Here is a 21,655-nt window from a genome sequence, read left to right on the forward strand (position 1 = left end):
CCGAGTCTCCTGCATTGCTGGCGGATTGTTTACCAGCTGAGCTACCAAGGATGCCTTTCCTTCTCCTGCTGCTGCTGTTGCTAAGTCGCTTCAGTCATATCCGACTCCTACATACTATTAAAAAATGCAGTTTCCTGGGACACACCCTAGCGTTAAGGTTAGATTCCTGAAATCGCGATTTTTATTTATTTGCCGCTACACACCTCTTGTGAGGTCTTAGGTCCCCCACCGGGTATGGAAACCTGCACCACCCCAACCCCCACCCCAACGGTGCTCCGCTTGCTCCGCTTCCCCAAGTGGAAGGAGAAGTCTTAACCACTGGACTGCCAGCAAAGTTCTCAGAGTCATGATTTTAAAGGGTTTGCTTCTTCTGAGTCATGATAGATTTCAACCTTGTTTCCTTTTCCTCCTCTTGATTTTAACACAGCTTCACTTTCCATTTCTTCTGTTTCATAAAGGCAATCACTCAGAAACTGAGAGAAAGCATCAGCTGACACATTCTCCCCACCCCATGTCCCTTTTAATAGCTCCTTCAGTCTTTGCTTGAGGCAGACTCGGAAGAGTTCTGAAGAGCAAACCAGCTTGGACCCCAGCTATTCAGAACAGCAGAGAGCAGATCGCCATAATGAGGTGAGTCAAGGTGCAGGCAGCCTCAATCTTGAATGCAAATTGTAAGCCGAGCTTCTCGAGTGCAGGCAAGTTCCGGAGTTTGTCCTGTGCTTGTGGACTAAAGTTCCTGTATCAGTATGGGCACATTTTATTTCTGTGACTTTTTCTGGTGTGTGCACTCACACTCTCTAAGCTTCACGGGGAGGAGCTGGGAGCAGGGAGCTGGATGAGAGGGAGGTTTGACAGGAGTGATTAAATCCAATCAGGCACTAAGTTTGCAAATTCAAATTTAGATCTAAACAAATTACTCTTTGGGGGCTTTTCTGTTGTTTCCTTTAAAAGAACTAAGAGGCTTTCTTTTTGTCATTCTAAAAGGAAGCATTTCTTTTCAGCAGATGTTATTAAAGATGGAGTTGGTAGTACAGAGCCAAGTCGTGTTGGGAATTCTGCCCTGAAAATTTGATCACTTCAAGATGGGAAGTGGAAAAAACAATCCTTACAAACGGACATTTTTTTCCATTTCTTATATGAAAACAAACCCGAAGCTTAGAGTTTATTTTTATTGCTGTAATGAAAGCTTGCGAGCAACAGAAAATAATTTTTCTTCAAAACTTAAGGATGTAATTGCCTTCCTGTGTGTGTGTGCTTAGTTAACTCAGTTGTGTCCAACTCTTTGTGACCCCATGGACTGTAGGCCGCCAGGCTCCTCTGTCCATGGGGATTCTCCAGGCAAGAATACTAAAGTGGGTTGCCATGTCCTCCTCCAGGGCCTCTTCCCAACTCAGGGATCAAACCCAGGTATCCCAGTTTCTTTCCTAGTACTGATCTAATTTCTAATGAATGAAAGCAGAGCAATGATTGCCTGGGGATGGTGGAGGGTGGGATTGGGCTTGACTAGCAGGGCACACCAGGGATGATACAAATAGTCTACAAGAAGGTAGTGGTGGTGGTTACATGGGTATATCCATTTGTCAGAATTCATCAAACTATAAGTGGGTACTTTTTAGTAAAGTATAATCGTGGTAAACTTGATTTTAAAAGATGTCCATAGATCTGCTTGAGTTCTACCATCAGATAGAGCCTCAGGAAAGATACAGCCAAAAAAAAGGAAAACTTTCCCATCAAACAACAATGGGAAGGAATTGAGAAGCTGATTGACTGGGGAGGGGCATTCTAGTGATCTTTTAGCGAGTGAGTACAAGGAGCCCCAAGGGCTCCCAGATGCTCTGCAGGCTTGTATCTGGGGATGGGTGGTTAGAGGAATTTACCGTCAAATGCCTCAGATCAGCTTTCCTATATAATGCGCTCCCGGTTAAGAATATGTTAACTGTGTCTGCATAAGTGAGTTGACCAGAAAAACCTAGCCCTGCCCAGTGTCTTGGTATCCCGTCTGCCTGAGAAGTTTGGTAGTGACCTTTGCTTGGGTATGTCCAAAGCCACTGGCCCAAGGAAGTCTGAGAGAGGCTCTCTGGACTATGGTGGACTGAAGCCCACATCAAGGTGCCTGTTCCCAGTTGTTTAATCGCTCAGACATGTCCAACTCTTTTGCGACCCATGGACTGTAGACTATAGCCTATCAGACTCCTCTGTCCGTGGAATTTTCCCAGGCAAGAATACTGGAGTGGGTTGCCATTTTCTTCTCCAGGGGATCTTCCCGACCCAAGGATGGAACCGGAGTCTCTTGCTTGGCAGGTGGGTTCTTTACCACTGAGCCACCAGGGAAGCCCTGTTCCCACAGGCTGTGCTAAAAATTACCAAACAGGGAAGCCCCCTGGGGAAACACCTCACACCTGCGGGCTGAGTGATGAGTGCCTTCCTCTGCCCAATCCACTGTGGAACTCTGTTGGCCCCCTTGCACACTCAGAATTCACTTAAAATGATAACACTGATACGCCAGTGACCATGGCAGTTAACAGTTTTCATGTGATCAGTAGTTGCCAAGAGGTCTACATGCCTTGTATCATCCTACCAATAGCCCCAGGAAAGCAACCCTATTATTTTTAACTAGGCTCATTTTGTAGATGAGAAAAATGGGTCTCAGAGGGCAAATTACTTGGCCAAGAGGTCACATAAAAAGTAGGTGTCAGAGCATGGTCATTATCCAGGAGCCACACTCCAGTGCCAAGCATCTTCTGGCTCTGGTCAGTAGCGCAAAATGTCTCCTTTATGCTTGTGTTAGAGAGGAGGGGCAGGGACTGGACGGTCTAGGCCCTTGGAGTCCCTAGCTGGAGAGGGAGGACTATTCCTTAGAGTGCTCAGAACCATGCCTTAGATAAGGGTAAAAGCGTACCCCTAGGGCACGGTCTCCTATCATTTGGTTGTTAAGGAAAAAAAAGGTAATTTAGAAGATATCTTCTAAAATGGCCTGGAATAACTTATAATTTTGCTGATTCGGTGTTTGCTAATAGATTAAATATGTATTTCATAATTTGATCATAAATCTACCTTACCAGTTCATGCATTTTCATTTCTGTGGCTCTTTCTGATCTACAGAGTCAGGTGCTGAGGACGTCCTCCCAGCAGAGCCAGCATCTGGTAGCTGGGCAGGGATGGGAGCTGAGGAAATGAGGCTAAGTGATGTGATTCAAGAACTTTCCCAGAGGCTGGTCAAAGAGAAGACTGAAATCCAGGATTTCTGGGGTTATTTTCCTCTCTTCCAGATTGTCTGCCTCACTGATACATTACATGATCTCTCATAAGTAAATGGAAAACTTTTCAAAATACCTCCAGGGACTTGCCTGGTGGTCCAGTGGGTAAGACTCCACACTTCCACTGCAGGGAGCATGGGTGTGATCTCCTGGTCAAGGAACTAAGATCCCACTGGCTACACAGCCAAAAACACCAAACCAAAACAAAATAAAGGAGCTCCAGGACTATGCTCCTCAAAATGTGATACAGGGGCTCCTACAACAGAATTTCCAGGATGCCTGTTAAAATGCAGACTTGCTGAGCCCAGGTCCACCTCCAGGCTGCATCTGAGTCTCTGGGAAGAGAGCCTGTAATATGCACAGCACCCACAATGCCTTCTTTCAAACTCACAAGCAGTTACAGGAGCTGTGTAGAAGGGTACTCCCAGCGGGGAACTGAGTTCAGCTCTGCACGTTCAGTTTCAGTTTCTCCTCAGCAGGAATCTCACTAGCACTGCCTCAGTTTTTTCCTTTTCTGTTTTATAAAAGCACAGACCTAGCAGCTAGCATCCTGAGTGGGAACCTGCTCTGCATTTGCTTGTGATCCACAAGCAGAAAATAAAATCTGCCTGAACCCCAGCTTTTCAGAATGGCAGGCAAACAGCCATCATGAGGTAAATATTCTCTGCTTCTCTGATAGGAAGTTGAGAATCTCGTCCAAATCTTGTTCGTGAGTGTGATGTCCTTAAGTATGCTGATCCAGTGTTTGCTAATAGATTACAGATGCATTGCACTCATTCGATCGTAAATCTGTTATTGACTCACGCACTTTTATTTCTGTGGCTCGTCTTGTGCAGAGTCAGGCACTAAAAACTTCCTCCCAGCAGAGCTAGCAGCCGGTGGCTGGAAGGAATGGAGGCTGTTAAGACAGTCTAGGAAGGCGTGCTAAGATCCCTTTAGCAGCAAAATCTGGTCCGTGGGAGCTGGGGCCTGGAAGAAAGTTGCTAGGGGGATCCTGTTCTTCTTTTGTTTCTTATATTTGAAAGGACTAAATCAGAGGTTTGTGTGTTTTGTTGTGGCTATCCCGGTCATTTTTAAAGCATTTCCTTCTCAGCAAATGTGCTAAGGATTAGTTCACTGCTGTAAAACTTCATGATGAGACTGTTTTTGCCTTGAAATCTGCCTTTTAAGGACTGGAGAATATGTCTCTCTGAACGGTCTTCTTACTGACCTGCTAGACAGGGAGTAAGTGTCTCAGAGACATGACTTAGCGACTAAAAAACAACAACAACTATATACATATATATATATATCTGTGTGTGTGTATATACATATATATATATAGAGAGAGAAAGTATTTAAAGCAACTTGCAGAAATACATGAGCTAAATTAGTAACTGAGGATACTTTGGCAAATGGAGTATTAGTTTTTGAAAAGACAGCAGTATTTTTTTTTTATTAAATCAGAATTATCTTCAAATATTTTATTTTGATCTACTCAAATATGTTAACATCTTCATAAACATCAATTACATATGACACATGTAAACATATCAACTAACATACAGTTAATAGGTAATAAAAATACAAAAGGTTTTGGGGGGAACTGAGTATTTCACGTACCTAAACTATATAGAAGTGACCAGAATGTCTAAGATAATTCTTTTTAAAAATGTTTATAATTGATATATAAAACTGTAAGATACTGAAAGTGCACACTGTAGTGATTTGATATATGCGTACATTGTGAAGGGATTCCTCCATTTAGTTAATTAACATATCCATCACCTCATATATTTTTTGGAGGGTGAGACCATTTAAATTCTACTCTCTTAGCAGATTTCAATTATACAACAGTGTTATCAAGTGGGCTCGCCATGTTTCACATTAGCTCCTCCAACCATATTCATCTTATAACTGAAAGTTTGTGTTCTTTCACAAACCTCTCCTTATTTCCCCCTATTTCTTTTGTACATTTATCATAAATTTTCGCTTTGTGGTTACCGTGAGGCTTTTTACAAAACATCTAATAGTCTATTTTAAGCTGATAACAAGTTCAAACACATACTAAAACTCTACCTTTTTAACTCTCTCCTCCTCCCATAGTTTATATTTTTGTTGGCACAATTTGTATATTTTTACCTAGTGTGTACATTAACAAATTACTGTAGTTATAGTTATTTTAAAAACTTTTTCCTTTTAATCACTAGATTCACAAATGATTCACCCACTGAGGCAACAGTATTTTAACGCTAACCCCTGGATAGTGGCTCTGGGTTTCATGTTTCTTCTTATCCAGATCTCAGGACTCCCAACCCAGTATACTCTGCTCTAAATCATACTTCCAGGGGAGATCAGGTATCAAATATCTAAGCAAACTGGCAACCTAGGGTGGAAGGCTTAGGGAAATCAACAGACCTGATTTCTAACATTCAATAGGTTTTGTGATCATGAAGCCACATACATAGCTGGCTATCCTCCTAAATAAACTGTTCAGCGTTACCACACATTTCTTAACATGGCCAGCTTTAGCATTGGTGAACTGGTGGTATGGATGCAATGTCCCCAGGAGTTCCATACTCCAGGCTCTCTCACAGGTTTAGGAATGTTGGGTGAGCTTTTCTGCTTGCCCTACTTTCTTGAGCAATTGAGATCTTCTGAAGTTTATGAGAAGATTGGAATATATTTCATCTTGGAAGAAGAATATCAATAAGTGCTTTTAAATTTGATGTGCAAAGATCCCTCTGGTTCATTGATACATCAAAGCCTGCTGTCTGCCCCGACAATGCACCCCCACTACTACCCTTGGGGGGGAAAAAGTGTTATCAGACTGGTAAGGTGATTTCTGGTTCTGCTGAAATGAAAACATCCAAGGTCACCTGTCTTTCTGCAGACTCACTGAGAAGTTGGATGTATATTCTCTATTAATCCTTGGAGTATTTACCTGTTGTTCTCAGGCACCTAAATAACACCTACAAATCTGCAGACACATTTTATTGACCTGAAACTCATGCTTTGTTTTCCTCTAAACTTCCTAATTGGGCAGTTAGCGAAGTTAACATGTGTTGAAACATGAAATGCCTTTCATATTTGAACCCAGGTCTCCCACATTGGGCTTCTCTGGTAGCTCAGCTGGTAAAGAATCTGCCTGAAATGCAGGAGACCCCAGTTCAGTTCCTGGGTTGGGAAGATCCCCTGGAGAAGGGAAAGGCTACCCACTGCAGTATTCTGGCCTGGAGAATGCCATGACTGTGTCAGTCCATGGGGTCACAAAAGTCAGACACAACTGAGCAACTTTCACTGTAAGGGCCAGTGCTGGGCCACGGTAAACTGCCAAATACAGTCAGTGGCTCCTCTTACAGAAAAATGTGTTTGACAATTTAAAGAGCTTTCCTTTATTCGGAGGTTACAGTCTCACTTCTTCGGTGATAATAAAACTGCTTCCTTTCTCTCTTTTTCTCTTATTTAGATAAAATTTTAGCAAACGTAGATGGTTGGTTCCTTTTGATGAATTTTCTCCCCACGTCAGTGTTGCCAAAAAGTTGGCAGCCCTGTTTGCTTCAACAATTTTCTGAAACTGTGCCAGTCCGTGAAATCCAAAATTGTGCACAGTGGTGGGTTTAATGATTCTGGAGGTTCTTTCCAATTTCATGGTGCCAAGAATCTACTGAGAAAAAAGGAAGAGTACAAAATCCATAAACTATACCCCAAGCCCCAGGAAAATATAGACATGAGAACACATTTTGAGAATTTAGGTAATTTATTTAACTAATTAAGGCAACTGATTTCCCTTGGTATCCTCCAACTACAAAACACAAATATGTCCATTTTGTTTGTCATTTTTCAAAATAAATTTATCCTCTCTGGGGATCTGGCCTATTTAGAGTGACTGCTTCAATCAAACTGAAACCAGGCCTTCATGGGTCTTTGTGTCACCGTAGGGAAGTGTGGAAAAGAACAAAACCATGTAACACAGTGGCAAACATCCCTGGGCTTTCGTTTCTTTCTTTACGTGGTTCCTAACCAGATTGTGAGCTCTGAGGGTCAGAGATTACCTTTATTTTTCTCAGCATCCCTAAACACTAGCAAAGTGACACCAAGAGGCAGCCTTGTGAAGGGTCACTGGATGGCTAAATAAACCTGACTTCATAACTAAAACAGGCAAGAGAGACCTCAGTTCCTCCAACTGTGGCGCTCTCCTCTTATCCACCTTAACCCTACTTCCTACATAGCTGCTCACACGATAGAAGGGATGGGCTTTGTGGGTTTCCCGCATAGACCATAGATGTAGAAAGGTAAATCTAGGAAGCAAGAGAAAGTACTGTCTCCTCTGTCTTGGAAAACTTAGAGGTATGTATTAGTGAGAGCTACACACACACACTGCAGGTTGCTGTCAGCCCCAATTCATGAAGGCTGGACGTAGGCAAAAGGCATTTGCTAAATGCTGTTGTTCCAGGCTCTCCCATGTGTTTGCTAGCCAAGAAGTAAACTATTTTGAGCACTGCAGTGGTGGGAATCCATTCAGCCAGGGATAAAGCTGAAGGTCCATTCTGGTTTCACTGCTGAAAAACATACAGAATAACACAGGAAAACCAGCTGAGATCAAATATATAAGCCCATTCCTAGTACCTTCCCACTTAAGCTCTGAGGAAAGCTGATGACCGCAATGCAAGGCAAAGCTGGTAGGTGGGCAACCAAGAATTCTCCATCCCAGGAATCCATCCTACATTAAGGATGTAAAAGCTAGAAAAAGAAGGCTTTAGTGAATTTTGAGCTCAAAATTGGTTTTTCTATGTTATTCTGTATGTTTTTCAGCAGTGAAACCAAAATGGATCTTCAGCTTTATCCCTGTTCCTTGTAAGGAAAGAAGTTTTATATAATTGGACACATTTTGGTTTACCCTCATTGAGAATTTTAACCTGTTTTTGTATGACTGCTACAATAATTTTTAAAAATTTTTATTTATTTACGGCTGTGCTGAATCCTCGCTGCTGTGGAGGCTTTTCTCTAGATGCCGTGAGTGGGGGCTACTTTCTAGTTTGTGGTGCTCGGGCTTCTCAGAGCGTTGGCTGCTCTTGTTGAGGAGCATGGGCTCTAGGGCATGTGGGCTTTAGCAGCTGTGGCTCCTGGGGTCTACAGCACAGGCTCAGCAGTTGTGCTACAGGGGCTTAGGTGCTCCACGGCTTGTGGGATCTTCCCGGATGAAGGATAGAACCCGTGTCTCCTGCATTAAGAGCCAATGCACTGAGCCACCAGGGAAGCCCAGTAATTTTTAAACCTATTTATTTTATCAGCTTAAAGCATGAGGGCAACAGAGAGAGAGATTTACTGTAAGGAACTGGCTCAAGTGGTTATGAAGGCTGAGACAATCCATGATCCCCTGTCTGTGAGCTGCAGACGCAGGGAAGCCAGTGGCATAAATCCAGGCTTGAGTCCAAAGACCTGAACACTGGAGGGCTGACGGTGTAAGTCACAGTCAGAAGGGAGGAGAAGACCAAAGTCCCAGCTAGTGCAGACAGGCAGAGAGACCAAAGTGACCCTTCCTGTGCCTTTTTGTTCTACTCAGGCCTCCAACAGACTGGACGATGTCCAGCCACACTGGGGAGGGCAATCTGCTTTACTCAGCCAACTGACTCAAATGCTCTTCTCTTCTGGGAACATCCTGGCAGACACGACCAGAACTGACGTTTAACTGGATAGGCTGGACACCCCGGGGCGCAGTCGGGTTGACACAAAATCACCTGTACTTGCATTGCAGGGCGCCACGCTGGGCAGGCGCACACCACACTGACTGTTTCCTTTCTCCACAGTGAGGACAAGAATTCCCTGGAGCAAATCCTTCCCCAGCTGAGATGCCACTTCACGTGGAACTTATTTAAGAAAGGAAGTGTCTCTCATGACCTCGAAGACAGAGTGTGTAACCAGACTGAATTTTTAAACTCTGAGTTCAAAGCTACAAAGTACAACTTGTTGGCCTACATAAAACACTTGAAGGGTCAAAACGAAGCAGCCCTGGAATGCTTGCGGCAAGCCGAAGAGTGGATCCAGCGAGAGCACACTGACCAGGCGGAGGTCAGGAGCCTGGTGACCTGGGGGAACTACGCCTGGGTCTACTATCACCTGGGAAGGTTCGCAGATGCTCAGCTTTATGCTGACAAGGTGAAACGAGTCTGCCAGAAGTTCACAAATCCTTACAGTATTGAATGTCCTGAGCTGGACTGTGAGGAAGGGTGGACACTGGTAAAGTGCGGTGGGAAAAAAATTGAAAGGGCAAAGGTGTATTTTCAGAAGGCTCTGGAAGAGAAACCCAACAACCCAGAATTCTCCTCGGGACTGGCCATCGCGATGTACTACCTGGATGACAGGCCGGAGCAGCAGTCCTCTCTGGAAATTCTGAAGCAGGCCGTTGAGCTGAGTCCTGACAATCAGTACATCAAAGTTCTCCTGGCCCTGACGCTGCAGAAGACAAATGAACAAGCTGAAGGGGAACAGCTGGTTGTAGAGGCTCTGGAAAAAGCTCCTTGTCAAACAGATGTCCTTCACAGTGCAGCCAAATTTTACCGAGGAAAAGGTGATCTAGACAAAGCAATTGGACTGTTGCTAAGGGCACTGGAATCCATACCAAACAATCCCTACCTCTATCACCAGATAGCATGCTGCTATAGGGCAAAAGTCAAGCAAATTCAACATACAGGAGAATCTGAAGCTAGCGGGAAAGGAGAAAAGATTGAAGAACTGAGGGAACATGCTAGAAACTATGTGAGTAAAGCGATTGAGAAGGGACTAAATCCTCTGCATGCATGTTCTGATGAGTTCCTGGAAAATGAAGAATATTATCAGACAGCTTTCAGTAAGGAGCTCCCCAGCACCAAGGGACAAGAGCTCCATCAGCATGATTGCAATCCTCAGGAGGATCGTGAGATATCCGAACACACTGCAGTCCAATGTTCTTTAGATGGTTTATCCATAAGCACAGAATCAACTGAGAAAGAAAAGATGAAATTCCAGCTACAGAATATAGCTAATAACCAGCTACCACAGAATGTACCATATTCTTGGTCTCTCCAAGGCTTAATTCACAAGATGAATGGAGACCTGCTTCAGGCGGCTGAATGCTATGAGAAGGCTCTGGATCACCTCCTAAAGAACAGCCCTTCGGGCATAGGCAGCATTTTCCTGCCAGCAACTGAGCGTGAAGAAGGCAGTGAGGAAATGGAGCAGGATGCAGACAGCTCTATACTCAGAGAGCTTCCCGACCCCTGAGCTGAGACAGAGAGAAAGAAAAGGAATAGAGAGTCAGGGAGCAAGCCTGGCATTGTAGGGGAGAAGGCTGGGAAAGCAGATCCCCAGTCTGAGCTTACTGAGCAAGATGGTCCTGCTTATCGCTTTAAGGCATATTTCTAGAGAGTGGCTTGCTCACGACTGTTTTCCCTGTCCATACCAGCTACACACAGTTCTTTGGTCTGCAGGTCTTAAACTGTCAGCAGAAACAGTGCTTCAGGCCTGCATGAGGCATTCCTTTCTCCAGACAGCCCTGTGTCTGCCCCTCTTGCCAGGGTCATAACTGGCGACTATCAGCAGAATCTCATGTCCTTCACCCCATTATTATCCAGGCTTCTGGGCCCCCTGGAAGACTAGCTTTTGACCAACCCTGGAATGTTCCTTATGTCTTGCTTTTGGCTTCAGCTATATATTATTTTTGTTAGTGATAGTACAATAAATATATATTCTTGATTTGTTGTTGTTATTTAGTTGCTATGTCCAACTCTTTTGTGAGCCCATGGACTGCAGCCCCATCAGGTTCCTCAGTTCATGGGATTTCCCAGGCAAGAGTACTGGAGTGGGTTGCCATTTCCTTCTCCAGGGGAATCTTTCCAACCCAGGGATAGAACCCATGTCTCCTGCATTGCAGGTGGATTCTTTACCACTGAGTCACCTAAGAAACCCATATTCTTGATAGTAACACTATAATAAATTTTTGTGATAGATTTAATCATATGGGGTGGGTGTGTGTGTGTGTGTGTGACTAAGAGTGACATCAATTCTCAAACTTTCTCTTGCAATGGATGGTAAGTAATCGCTACAGGCATACTAGACTATTCTCAACACACCCATTTTATCTTCTCCTTGGCACTAATACCCTCACCCTGTAGCCAGTCCATCTGTGGCTCTGGGAACTGTGACTCTCATTCCAGCCCAGGGGCCAGTTAACATCTGCTGCTGTTGACCAAGGTGCACCAGAGTGTAAAGGGTACCAAGACTAGGTTGGCCAAAGATATTTAACCTCCAGGGTGAATAAAAACATTCAAGTATTCTCCTCTCAGCTGGGAAATCTACAAGGGTTGTTTGTGCAACCAAGTGATGGACCAAGAGCCCTATCAACCTCCGCTCAACCCACTAAAAGGCTAGCACACATAAACTTTTCCAGTGATATCCTCTGATGACTGTGTGCAGAGGAAAATCGTTAAATTAATATACCAGATCCCAGAGAAGACAGAAGAACTGGCATTCCCACTTGGACTGTGAGTAGAAAGCCAGAAAGTTGAATCTTTGTCATGCAGCAGAGCAATCCTGAAAAGCTATTTAGTCAGCTACACTGGCTGTAGGAGCAGCAGACTTCAACGAGGGTGCCCCCCACCCCTGAGTTATCTGCTGGCTCCAGCAAGGCTGGGGAGCCATTAGGTGTCCAACAGTGAACTCCTGACTCCAGGCCAGCCTTGACCTTGAGCAGCACTGTCTCGTGTGACCAGTTCCAGAGGGGACACTGGGCCCCTATGAGGGATATGACCATGGAGACTAACACTGAAAGCCTGATTGAGGCAGAAGAGTGATTTGGGATGAAGGCAGGGACTGGCTATTTCTTGCCCTGAAAGACAGCTAGAGCTCTGGGGTAGGTGAATAATTACCTATCTTTATGCCAACACATATACTCAAGGACACAAAGAGTTTGGATACTCAGGGGAAATTGGAGGCTTTCTGCACGGCTACTCTAACAGGGGTACCTAGTCCCATCCTCAGACTATATAGGTAGCTGACTCACAGAAGGATCATGAACACTGCCCAATGCAGTCCCTCTGCACTCTGAAGGAGTCTCATTCACCCTCCAGATGGTGCTGAAGCTTCCCAGAAAACGCAACTGACTGGTCCTGACCTACAAACTGGGCTGTGATTTATTTTTCGCCTGGATAATGTTATTGAAAAGATGCCTGCACAGCAACAATCTACCTTTGTCCAAGAACACATCCCCAACCCGCATTTCCTGGTGCGTGACTCTGATCTCACAGATCTTTGCCTCTGGAGACGCAGAAGGAGTCACATGAACTGCCGGTGTTCACTGTCATCTGCTCCTTCTTACTACCTGGGGCCATACTCAGTGTTACCAAAGGAGTACCCAGTGGGGACTTCCAGATCAATTCCATTTTACCTCCACCCTGACTGTCACAAATATCTGTATGGCAGGTTTGACTTGCTATCACGTAGCATGTCCCGGGAGCTTCTAAGATTGTTCACAAAAAGACAGTTGGAGGAGTGGGGTAAATCTCCACAAAGGCAATCACGGACCTCTCCCCTTAAGTGTGTCAGACCAAGGAGGCAGGGACTCCATCTCCTTTGCTCACAACTGTGTGCGCATCCCCCAAAATAATGCCTGGAATGAATTAGGCTCTTAAAAATTTTTGATGAATGATGGAACGTGTGTGCATGCTCAGGTGGTTCAGTTATGTCCGACTCTTTGCAACCCTGTGGACTGTAGCCGGCCAGGTTCCTCTGTCCATGGGATTTCCCGGGTAAGAATACTGGAGTGGGTTGCCATTACCTTCTCCAGGGGATCTTCCCGACCCAGGAATTGAACCTGCATCTCCTACACTGGCAGGAGGGTTCTTTACCACTGAGCCCCCAGGGAAGCCCTCTAAGCTCATTGTCGGCACCTAAAACCGGTAGGGAAGTTATGAGGCTCAAAAAGGTTTAGTAACCTAAGTGAGGCCACACAGGAACAGACTGGCAAAAAATGATTAAATAAAGGAGGAACAGCGGGCGATGGCCTTGCAAATTGCCTTCTTTTCTGAAGATGTGATATAAAAGGCTTGAGAGTTTACACTAATATTAATTTTTTAAAAGATGTATTTTTCTCTAAACGTTAGAGAACTGATATCCTCAATATCACCACAGTAATACCATTACCATATGCAAATGATTAATATGCACACTTCAAGACTCCCAGGTTTCCATGAATTTGACTTTAGAATGTGTTTCTATAAAGACAAGAGAGATCACTGGGGTAAGAGAATGGTCTCTGGTGTCAAGCTCCAGCATGACTGATGAAGGATGTCTTGATGTTTTCCTCCTCTCTTCCCTGGCCTACTGAATGCAACTGCACCAATTCCAAACATCTTCCTCTCTGCAAAAGAGGATATTCGTGACATTTTCTGGAAAAGGGACAGTTTAACTGAAGTATATTTCTATATTAACAGCAGGCATGGCTGCCTCCCACCACCCCTTTTCTTGTCATTCCAAATCAAGCATGTAACAAGTCAAGAAAAAGGACTCAAAGGTAGCCATCTGCCAGTGAAGTGACAGTCAGATCTACTCCCTGACCCTGAGGATCTCTTTACTTGATTCAGTTTCAGAGTTTTTACAGCATCAGTACCTGGGTCCCTAAAATTGTTCCTGGCTCTCAATCATTGACTAACCTGATCCTGACAGTTGTCCAAAAGAAAACAGTATGTCAGAAATACAATTCCTGGGTAAAAGCAAGCAAAGTTGCTTTCCTAATGACTCCTGTATTCTGTATATATCCTGGACCCAGCATCCCATCTTCTCAAACCTTAAACTGATAATGGCTCAGCAAACCAGTACATCTTACTCATGGAAATGTTTTTCTTCAACTATGTTAATGAAACTATGCATTTGCTTGGAAATCTGCCCTTCTTCAGGATTCATGTCAATTGTGTTATGGCCTGAGATGACTCCCCTTGTGCCATTCTATCTCAAAATGCATGTTGTGGGAGAGGGGCCTGGTGCAACTCTCTCAGTCTTGAGGTGTTTCTCTTATCTGATTAGCAGCTTGCTAACAGGTATAAAACACCTTGCTAAAAACTAGCAAGGGGGCATTCTTTCTGTCCCTTTCTGATGTCTATGTCAAAGCTTTCTCTATCTCTTTTTATACTTTAATAAAACTCTGCTACACAAAAGCTCCGAGTGATCAAGGCTCGTCTCTGGCCCCAGATTGAATTCCTCTACTATGGAGGCCACAAATCCTGGGGTCATTCACGGCTCTCAGCCACAACCTTTCACAGGGGTGGGGAGTACACTGAAACCAGCTATTAGCTGGAGCTAATTTCTAACATCCAGGAGCAGTTAGGAATTCAACCACTGGATGATGCCTTTACAATCTTATCATAAGAAAGAGCACTGATATACTTTGCTTCCCTGTGATTGGCTTAAGGGCAGGTGAGCAGCAGAAAATATTTTGCCCTGGAAAGTGTACTGACCTGAAAAAATCATCAAAGGACACAGGAGAAGAAATGAAAGGTGTGAGGTTGGGGACTGTGATAATAAGCTCCAACAGTGCAATGAGGAGAGATGAGATCAGTCAGGGAATAGGTAGGGAACTTGCCATTAACAAAGGGGTCAGATTGGAGAGCAGGGCCTGACCCCTAGGTCCTCCCAGTTGCTCTGTGGTGCAATCACTCAAGTATCATTCAATGAATTTCATTAAGATTTTGGAAAGTGCCCTGGTGTTGGCTCTAGACCTGTTTGAGTCTCATCTCCAATCTGCAGTGCTGGGAAAAAGTATTTTGACTTCTGTGATTCTAAAATATCCCAAAATAAAACCTGAAAATAATAATTATTCCTCCCAGTGTTTCATAAAGATTAAATGGTTTCTTTACAAGTATTAAGGTAGACCAGATATACAAAGAATAAAGCCTATATAACACAATAAAAAGATCTGAGTAGTATGCAAAACGTATCTTTATAAATGCCTAGCTGCTCTGGGAAGGGACTAGAGAATTCCAGGAAGTCCAGAAATAACAAGAAAGAGAATGCACATGAATAAGAACTCACTAGCTCCGGTGATATACATCTCTTGCTGTGGTTGAAACCATTAGTTTTAACAGACCGTTATCAAGGAAATGACAAAGCCTGGGACCCACACATGGGAGGTTACATCATAGAGCCTATGTTAAACCTGGGTCCATGCAGAGGATGAACTAGAGAAACTAACACCTCACAGACCTGGATGTTGGGGAGACACCTGCTTTTTCTAGTTTTGACCCTAGGTGGAGAAGAAAAAAGTCTTTCCTCCCTAAGTGAAGGGAGTTGACTCCATGCTAAACACAAGCACCATACCCCAGACTGGGGAGATCTGGGCTGGAACTCAAAATGGGGAAGTGGTGAGGGGGAGTGTTATGGAGGAACTTATCAGAGCATTACTCAGCAGCCAGGCTCAAGAAATGACTACATCTGTTTTTTTTTTCCTTTTTCTTTTCCCCTGGGAACTGATTTAACCTTTTCTTCCTCCTAAATAGCAATACAGACTTTTACTACTTTTGGTCAACCCAAACTCAACTTTAGGAATGTTTCAGCACTTTTTCCTCCCACTTACAGGAGGGAATTAAAGCCTAAGGAAGCGCCCTGCCAGCATGTTTTTCCCCTCACTCCAGCCAGCTGGGCCTAAAGAAGCCAGAGAATCCACAAGCCAACTCTGTTGGGGCTGGATTTATCATTTTCAAATTCCACAGGTAACTGTTATCTCTTACCAACAGACAGGAGGTCAGCTACAATTTTAGGCAATTAGAGGGAGGTAAAGAGCTTTTCCTATACCTACTGACTCTCAATTGTCTTTAGCTCAAAAGTAATCCATATGCCGAAGAAGCATATTTTAGGGTGGCACATTTTGGTATCCTTCAATAACACTGTAATAGAAGATCAATAAATTTGCAGGAAAAAAATAAAATAAAATAAATTTGCAGAAAAACAATGAGACAAAGGAAAAGGGTTTTATGTTTTTAGGGGCAGTCAACTGTGGGCAGGTAAATATAGGGGAAAACTAACGGAAGACAGGGCTTCCCAGGTGGTACAGTGGCAGAGAATCCACATGCCAATGTAGGAGACACCAGAGATGGGGGTTCAATCCCTAGATTGGGAAGAAGCCCTAAAGCAGAAAACAGCAGCCTGCTCTAGTATTCTTGCCTGTGAAATCCCACAGACAAAGAAGCCTGGCGGGCTACAGTCTGTAGGGTCACCAAGAATCGGCCACAAATGGACGACTGAGCACACACGCAGTGGAAGAAGATAAGGGTTACTCTAGCAGGGTTTGTCTGCATAGACTCTCTGAATGCCATCTAATCTCTGGTAATAAGGTTGCAACCTTTTTCTCGGTACAGGAAATAGGAAGGCAAAGAGCTTTTCTTGTGTTTGCTGCCTTTTAACTGATTTCAGCTCCAAATAATCTTTATGCTTGACTGACATATTTTGGGGTAGGACACTCTGACCCTCTTCAACAACAAAAGGATACAAAGCAAAATCAGCAAGAGAAAGGCACATGAAGAAAACCAAGTACGATTTTCCAAGAATCTTGTCCCAGTTGGAGTCACACAAGATGTGCTTAATTCCTGCTGCATCAAATTATGACAACACATGTAAAGTTCTTGTCTACCAGAAAAGCTCACCAGAGACCTAGCACCCAAGGCTTCTCAAGGAGGTTGGCCACATAGGCCCCATCTATCCAGTATGTACCCAAATTCCAGACTCTCAGGAGGATAGCACGAAGTTGCCATAAACCATAGTGTTTGTACAGTTTAGGCACAGTGAAAGCTGTTTGTATCAGAAAATAGTGTTCCCAGAAACCAACAATCAGGTAGGCTTTTCTAAAAACAGTCTCAAGCCTGTTAACTCTTTCCTGCACAGACGTGTATCTCCAAGGAGATAGTGGAGTTGAAGTACTCAGATCTTAATTTCAAATTCCCCAGGGAATGGGCAGCCAGATGATCAAGACCTACTCAGAGCTTATTAGAAATCTACATGAATGTGGAGTAGTTGGACAGACAACAACTAAGATGCCATCACTAACACAAGCCTAGTTTCCAGCTCAAGCCCCAGCATGAACAAGTCTCTCTCCTTTTCATCACATACATTAGGAATTGGGCCCCACAGCACAAGGGGAGCAGCTCACCATCACTTGCATTACCGGCTGAACCATCCTGCCCCCTCTATCCATGGAAAACTTTTCTTCCACTGGTCTCTGGTGCCAAAAGATTGAGGGCCACTGACATGCATTATAAATTTTGTGACAGAATGGTATTTGGGGATCTGGGAAATTTTTCTGTAATCATTCTCCAAAAGTCAACATATTCAGTAACTACAGATTATATACACAGTTTAAATGCAGAGAAAACATATATGATTAAAAATGAAAATATTAATTGATTTAATAAAAATGGCATTTTTTATTCAAAGCATAGAATGGGTGCTTTAATTATGTTTAAGTTTTTTATGAGAAATGGAGTATTTCCTGCCATATCGGTAAACAAGTTATGTCACAGTCATCTGTGACACCTGCCCTCAAAATGTAAACTTCTGAGCCCTAGGCACAATCAGGAAGGAGAACAATACCTGCCCAATATGGCAGCCATCAGGCTGCAGCCACTCCCTGTGGTGAGCACTGAGGAACTCAGGCTGTAAAAAGAAAACACAGGAAACTGGCCCCAGATAGCTGAGATGCATATGAAAGGAGTAATTTCAGTGAGCCCAGCCTCCTGCATTTTCCCATATGTACAAAAGCACTAAATTCCTTAACTTGAGCTATCTGAAAGTGAAAGTGTTAGTCACTCAGTTGTGTCTGACTCTTTGTGACCCCATGGACTGTAACCCACCAGGCTCCTCTGACCATGGAATTCTCCAGGCAAAAATACTGGAGTGGGTTGCCATTTCCTTCTCCTGGGGATCTTCCCCACCCAGGGATTAAACCTGGGTCTTGCACACTGCAGGGAGACTCTTTACCAACTGAGTCACCAGGGAGCCTGATCTAGCTGGTTTTCCTTAATTAACAATAATCTTTGGATGTTCAGACTACTTGACCCTTTGTTGCAAATGTCTATATAACTGGACTCCCCACCCCTGCCTCCCTGAGCAGTACTCTCAGGGTTACTTGAGATGCTGTCTCCCAGTCTTGACATCCTAAAAATTCCTACCGAATAAAACATAACTGTCAACTTTTAGGTTGTGATTATCTTTTAAGTTGACACTGAAGACAAAGAGTTTAGAATCATATGTGTGATCTTTAATAAGAGAAGAGGCTCATGAGTCTGGCAGGAACTCTTGTATGTTATCCAACAGGTTAAGCCAACAGGTTAAGGGGCTGAGGCTTAGCCAGTTTTCTCAAGCAGAGATGAGGATCAGTGGGTCATTAGGCAACTGAAACTTTTCTAATGAACGAGGGAATTTTAGCTCTTCTTGAGTAAGAAACACTAGGAAATAAGAAAAAAAGCACATGAAGACAGGTTCATATTTGTAGAAGAACACAGGCACTGCTGTATATGCACCATCTCTTCCTAAAGAAGAGGACGGAGGTATTGTCCATTCTCTTGATGGGGGCAAAAAAGGCCAAAGACAATGAAGTTTCCAAAGCAAGGCCTTTCAGAGTCAGGGCTACAAATATGGTTCCAGGTTATATTTTCAGGAATTGTAAGCTCTAAAGGATCATGAAATTTCCCCTAATAACCTCTTTTGTTACAGTGATAGGAAACTGAGGCCCAGAGGATAAGAGTAAGTGGGTCACCAAATAGCCCATTTGCACAGTCCACCTAGCTCTAGGTCCAGTCCTCATTCCACAGTGCTGCATATTCTAAGTTCCAGTGCTGTTCTGATAGGCCACTTTTATCCCACAGAGAGGTAGTATGAAAAAGCTGCAACTCACAACTTCCCTCTCAGAGAGTTTAAAGTTTCGGTTTAATTTCCTTCAAATTGGCATCTCCCTGCCATATTTGTTTCCTTTTTTGCTTACAATATTCCTGCAGTTGTTATAGGTCTTTTCCCCCATCAGATCAATCAAATCTGACACCAACTCTACATCTCTCAGATTCTCTGAATACCAACTGGCTGTCCAACAATTCTACTCTGTTCTAATGCTAACTACCTGGAGTTAGCATGAGTCCCCACAAGTCTAGGGTGTAATCCAATTAGATTGTCCTCTCTTTAGTTACCACTTACAAGTAGTCGGTCCCCAAGTTATTTTTACTTCTGTCTGACTTAGCTACACATTCAGGAGTTCCCATAAACCCTTCCTCAGTTTTGATAATTCACTAGAACCACTCAAAGAACCCAGGAAAGTGTTTTACTTATGACTGCCAGTTTGTTATAAAGGATGCAGCTCAGGAAAACCCAAATGGAAAAGATGCACAGGACAATGTGCGGGTGAGAGTGGCACGGAGAGTGCACACTCTCTCCTGGTGTGCCATCTTCCCATATTGCCGAACATCTACCTTACACAGGCATGACTGATTATATGAGGTCACTTATATGTGGGATCTACAAAATAGTACAAATGAACTTATTTACAAAACCGAAACACTAACAGACATATAAAACAAACTTATGGTTACCAAAGGGGCAGGAGGGTGGGATAAATTGGGAATATGGGATTAACAGACACACACTACCACATAAAATCGATAAATAACAAGAATTTACTGTGCAGCTCAGGGAACTATAATTCAGTATCTTGTAATAAACTATAATGGAAAAGAATTTTAAAAAGAATATAGCTATTTACATGGAAAAAATATATATATAATTGAATCAATTTGCTATATACCTGAAATTAACACAATTTGTAAATCAACTATACTTCATTTAAAAAAACAGAATATGCAGAGGCACATTTCTTTTTTTTTTTTAATTGTAGTTGATCTACAACGTTGTGCCAATGTCTTCTATACAGCACAGTGACTCAGTTATACATATAGATATATATACACTCTTTTTTTATATTCTTTTCCATTATGGTTTATCATTGGATATTCAACACAGTTCCCTATTCTATGCAGTAGGACTTAGTTGTTCATCCATTCTGAATGTAATATTTTGCATCTACCAACCCCCAAATCCCAGTCCATCCCTCTTCCTCCGCTCCCCCACCCTTGGCAACACCATTTCAACCTTGTGGATACTAAACAGAGCAGATTTATTAGATTTAGACAGAAGAAAACTACTAGAGCAGGAATACCATCTTTTCCTTGTAAACAAGGTCCGACTAAGTTAAAACAATACATATGCTGAAATGTTTTATCAGTTAATCATACTGATTATCTTCTTACACAACAACAACAAAATAAGATAAATTTATTGGTAGATCCAGAAGCTGATAGCTGAATATGTGACAAAGCAAACATAGTAAAATGTTAACTGTAGAATCTAGGTGGTGAGTACATTAGCATTTGTTGGAAAATTCTCTGAACTCTATGTTTAATGATGTTCATAATAAAATGTTAGGGTAAAAAAAAAGTATTTAAAGTAAATCAAAACAAGGAAAATGAATATATATATACATATATATATATATGGGATAAAGGCTAAAACCACATAGAGAAGTATTCCAAGTGATTTTTTTTAACACATTGTAATTCAACTTTTTAAAAGGATATATCTTGTGAACAAAAGAACAGCAAATAAGCAGTCATTGTGAATTGTTTTGTTATTCTGAGACTTCTTAGTGTATTGTGGAGTAGAACATATGTACACTGGTATCACTTAGAAATGAGATAGTCAATTCAGGAGAAAAGAAACAGAGATGTAGGATCAATTAGGTTAAGTAAAATTTTGGTAAATTTGAATTTGTAAGATGAAATCACAATATATTCTATCTTTAAAATATATACGGGGCTTTCCGGGTAGTTCAAATGGTAAAGAATCTGTGGGAGACCTGGGTTTGATCCCTGTGTTGGGAAGATCACCAGGAGAAGGGAATGACAACCCACTCCAGTATCTTGCCTGGAGAATTCCACGGACAGAGGAGCCTGGCAGGCTACAGTCCATGGGGTCAGAAAGAGTCGGACATGACTGACTGACTAACTCTTAACAAGGGATACTGAGCTAGGCTTCTAACAGACCCCCATGTAGTTTTCTGAGACTTCCCAAAGTAACTTTCAGGAGCATCGCCCATGACCATACCTCCCTCTTTAAAATATACACACAGTACCAATATCATTTTCCTGGTTTTGATACTGTTCTACAGTTACACAAGATGCTGCTATTGGTGAGGGGGGGTGGGTAGTCAGGGGCTGGTGGCTCAAGACTTCCTACAACTCCCTGTGAATCTATTCAAGAGAAGCCTGAAATGTAAAGGAGGAAATGGTACAAGTTCAGTTTGTACTTGACTGTGTTGCAACAAGCCAAACTGCAGGTCAAGGTGGGCTGAGTGG

At 43.0% G+C, this 21,655-nt stretch overlaps 3 protein-coding genes across 10 annotated transcripts in view; 2 read left to right on the forward strand and 1 right to left on the reverse strand.

Annotated features, from left to right (window-relative positions):
* LIPA (lipase A, lysosomal acid type) overlaps positions 1-21,655 on the reverse strand; it is a 128,694-nt gene that overhangs the window by 90,374 nt on the left and 16,665 nt on the right. The window lies entirely within an intron of this gene.
* The window catches only part of IFIT1 (interferon induced protein with tetratricopeptide repeats 1), a 34,094-nt gene continuing 12,980 nt past the window's right edge, over positions 542-21,655 (forward strand). For 4 of the 7 annotated variants that reach the window (XM_061402745.1, XM_061402751.1, XM_061402748.1 and 1 more), the window contains exons 1-2: positions 3,822-3,910; positions 15,843-15,976. The gene's annotated coding sequence lies outside the window, so the exon portion shown is untranslated. Of the gene's footprint in view, positions 631-3,821; positions 3,911-15,842; positions 15,977-21,655 lie in introns of those variants that run through there. The other 3 variants (XM_061402747.1, XM_061402749.1, XM_061402746.1) reach the window with 3 other exon arrangements.
* Positions 549-13,324, forward strand: IFIT3 (interferon induced protein with tetratricopeptide repeats 3). Of its 2 annotated transcripts, none has more exons than XM_061402753.1 (2): positions 549-630; positions 9,047-13,324. In XM_061402753.1, exons 1-2 carry the CDS (start codon positions 626-628, stop codon positions 10,497-10,499), a joined length of 1,458 nt encoding a protein of 485 aa, XP_061258737.1. In that variant the 5' UTR covers positions 549-625; the 3' UTR covers positions 10,500-13,324. The 2 variants fall into 2 exon arrangements, with proteins under 2 accessions (XP_061258737.1, XP_061258736.1); XM_061402752.1 differs by lacking the exon at positions 549-630 and adding an exon at positions 3,820-3,910.

This window comes from Bos javanicus, chromosome 26 (assembly GCF_032452875.1).
Source record: "Bos javanicus breed banteng chromosome 26, ARS-OSU_banteng_1.0, whole genome shotgun sequence".
Classification (NCBI taxonomy): domain Eukaryota; kingdom Metazoa; phylum Chordata; class Mammalia; order Artiodactyla; family Bovidae; genus Bos; species Bos javanicus.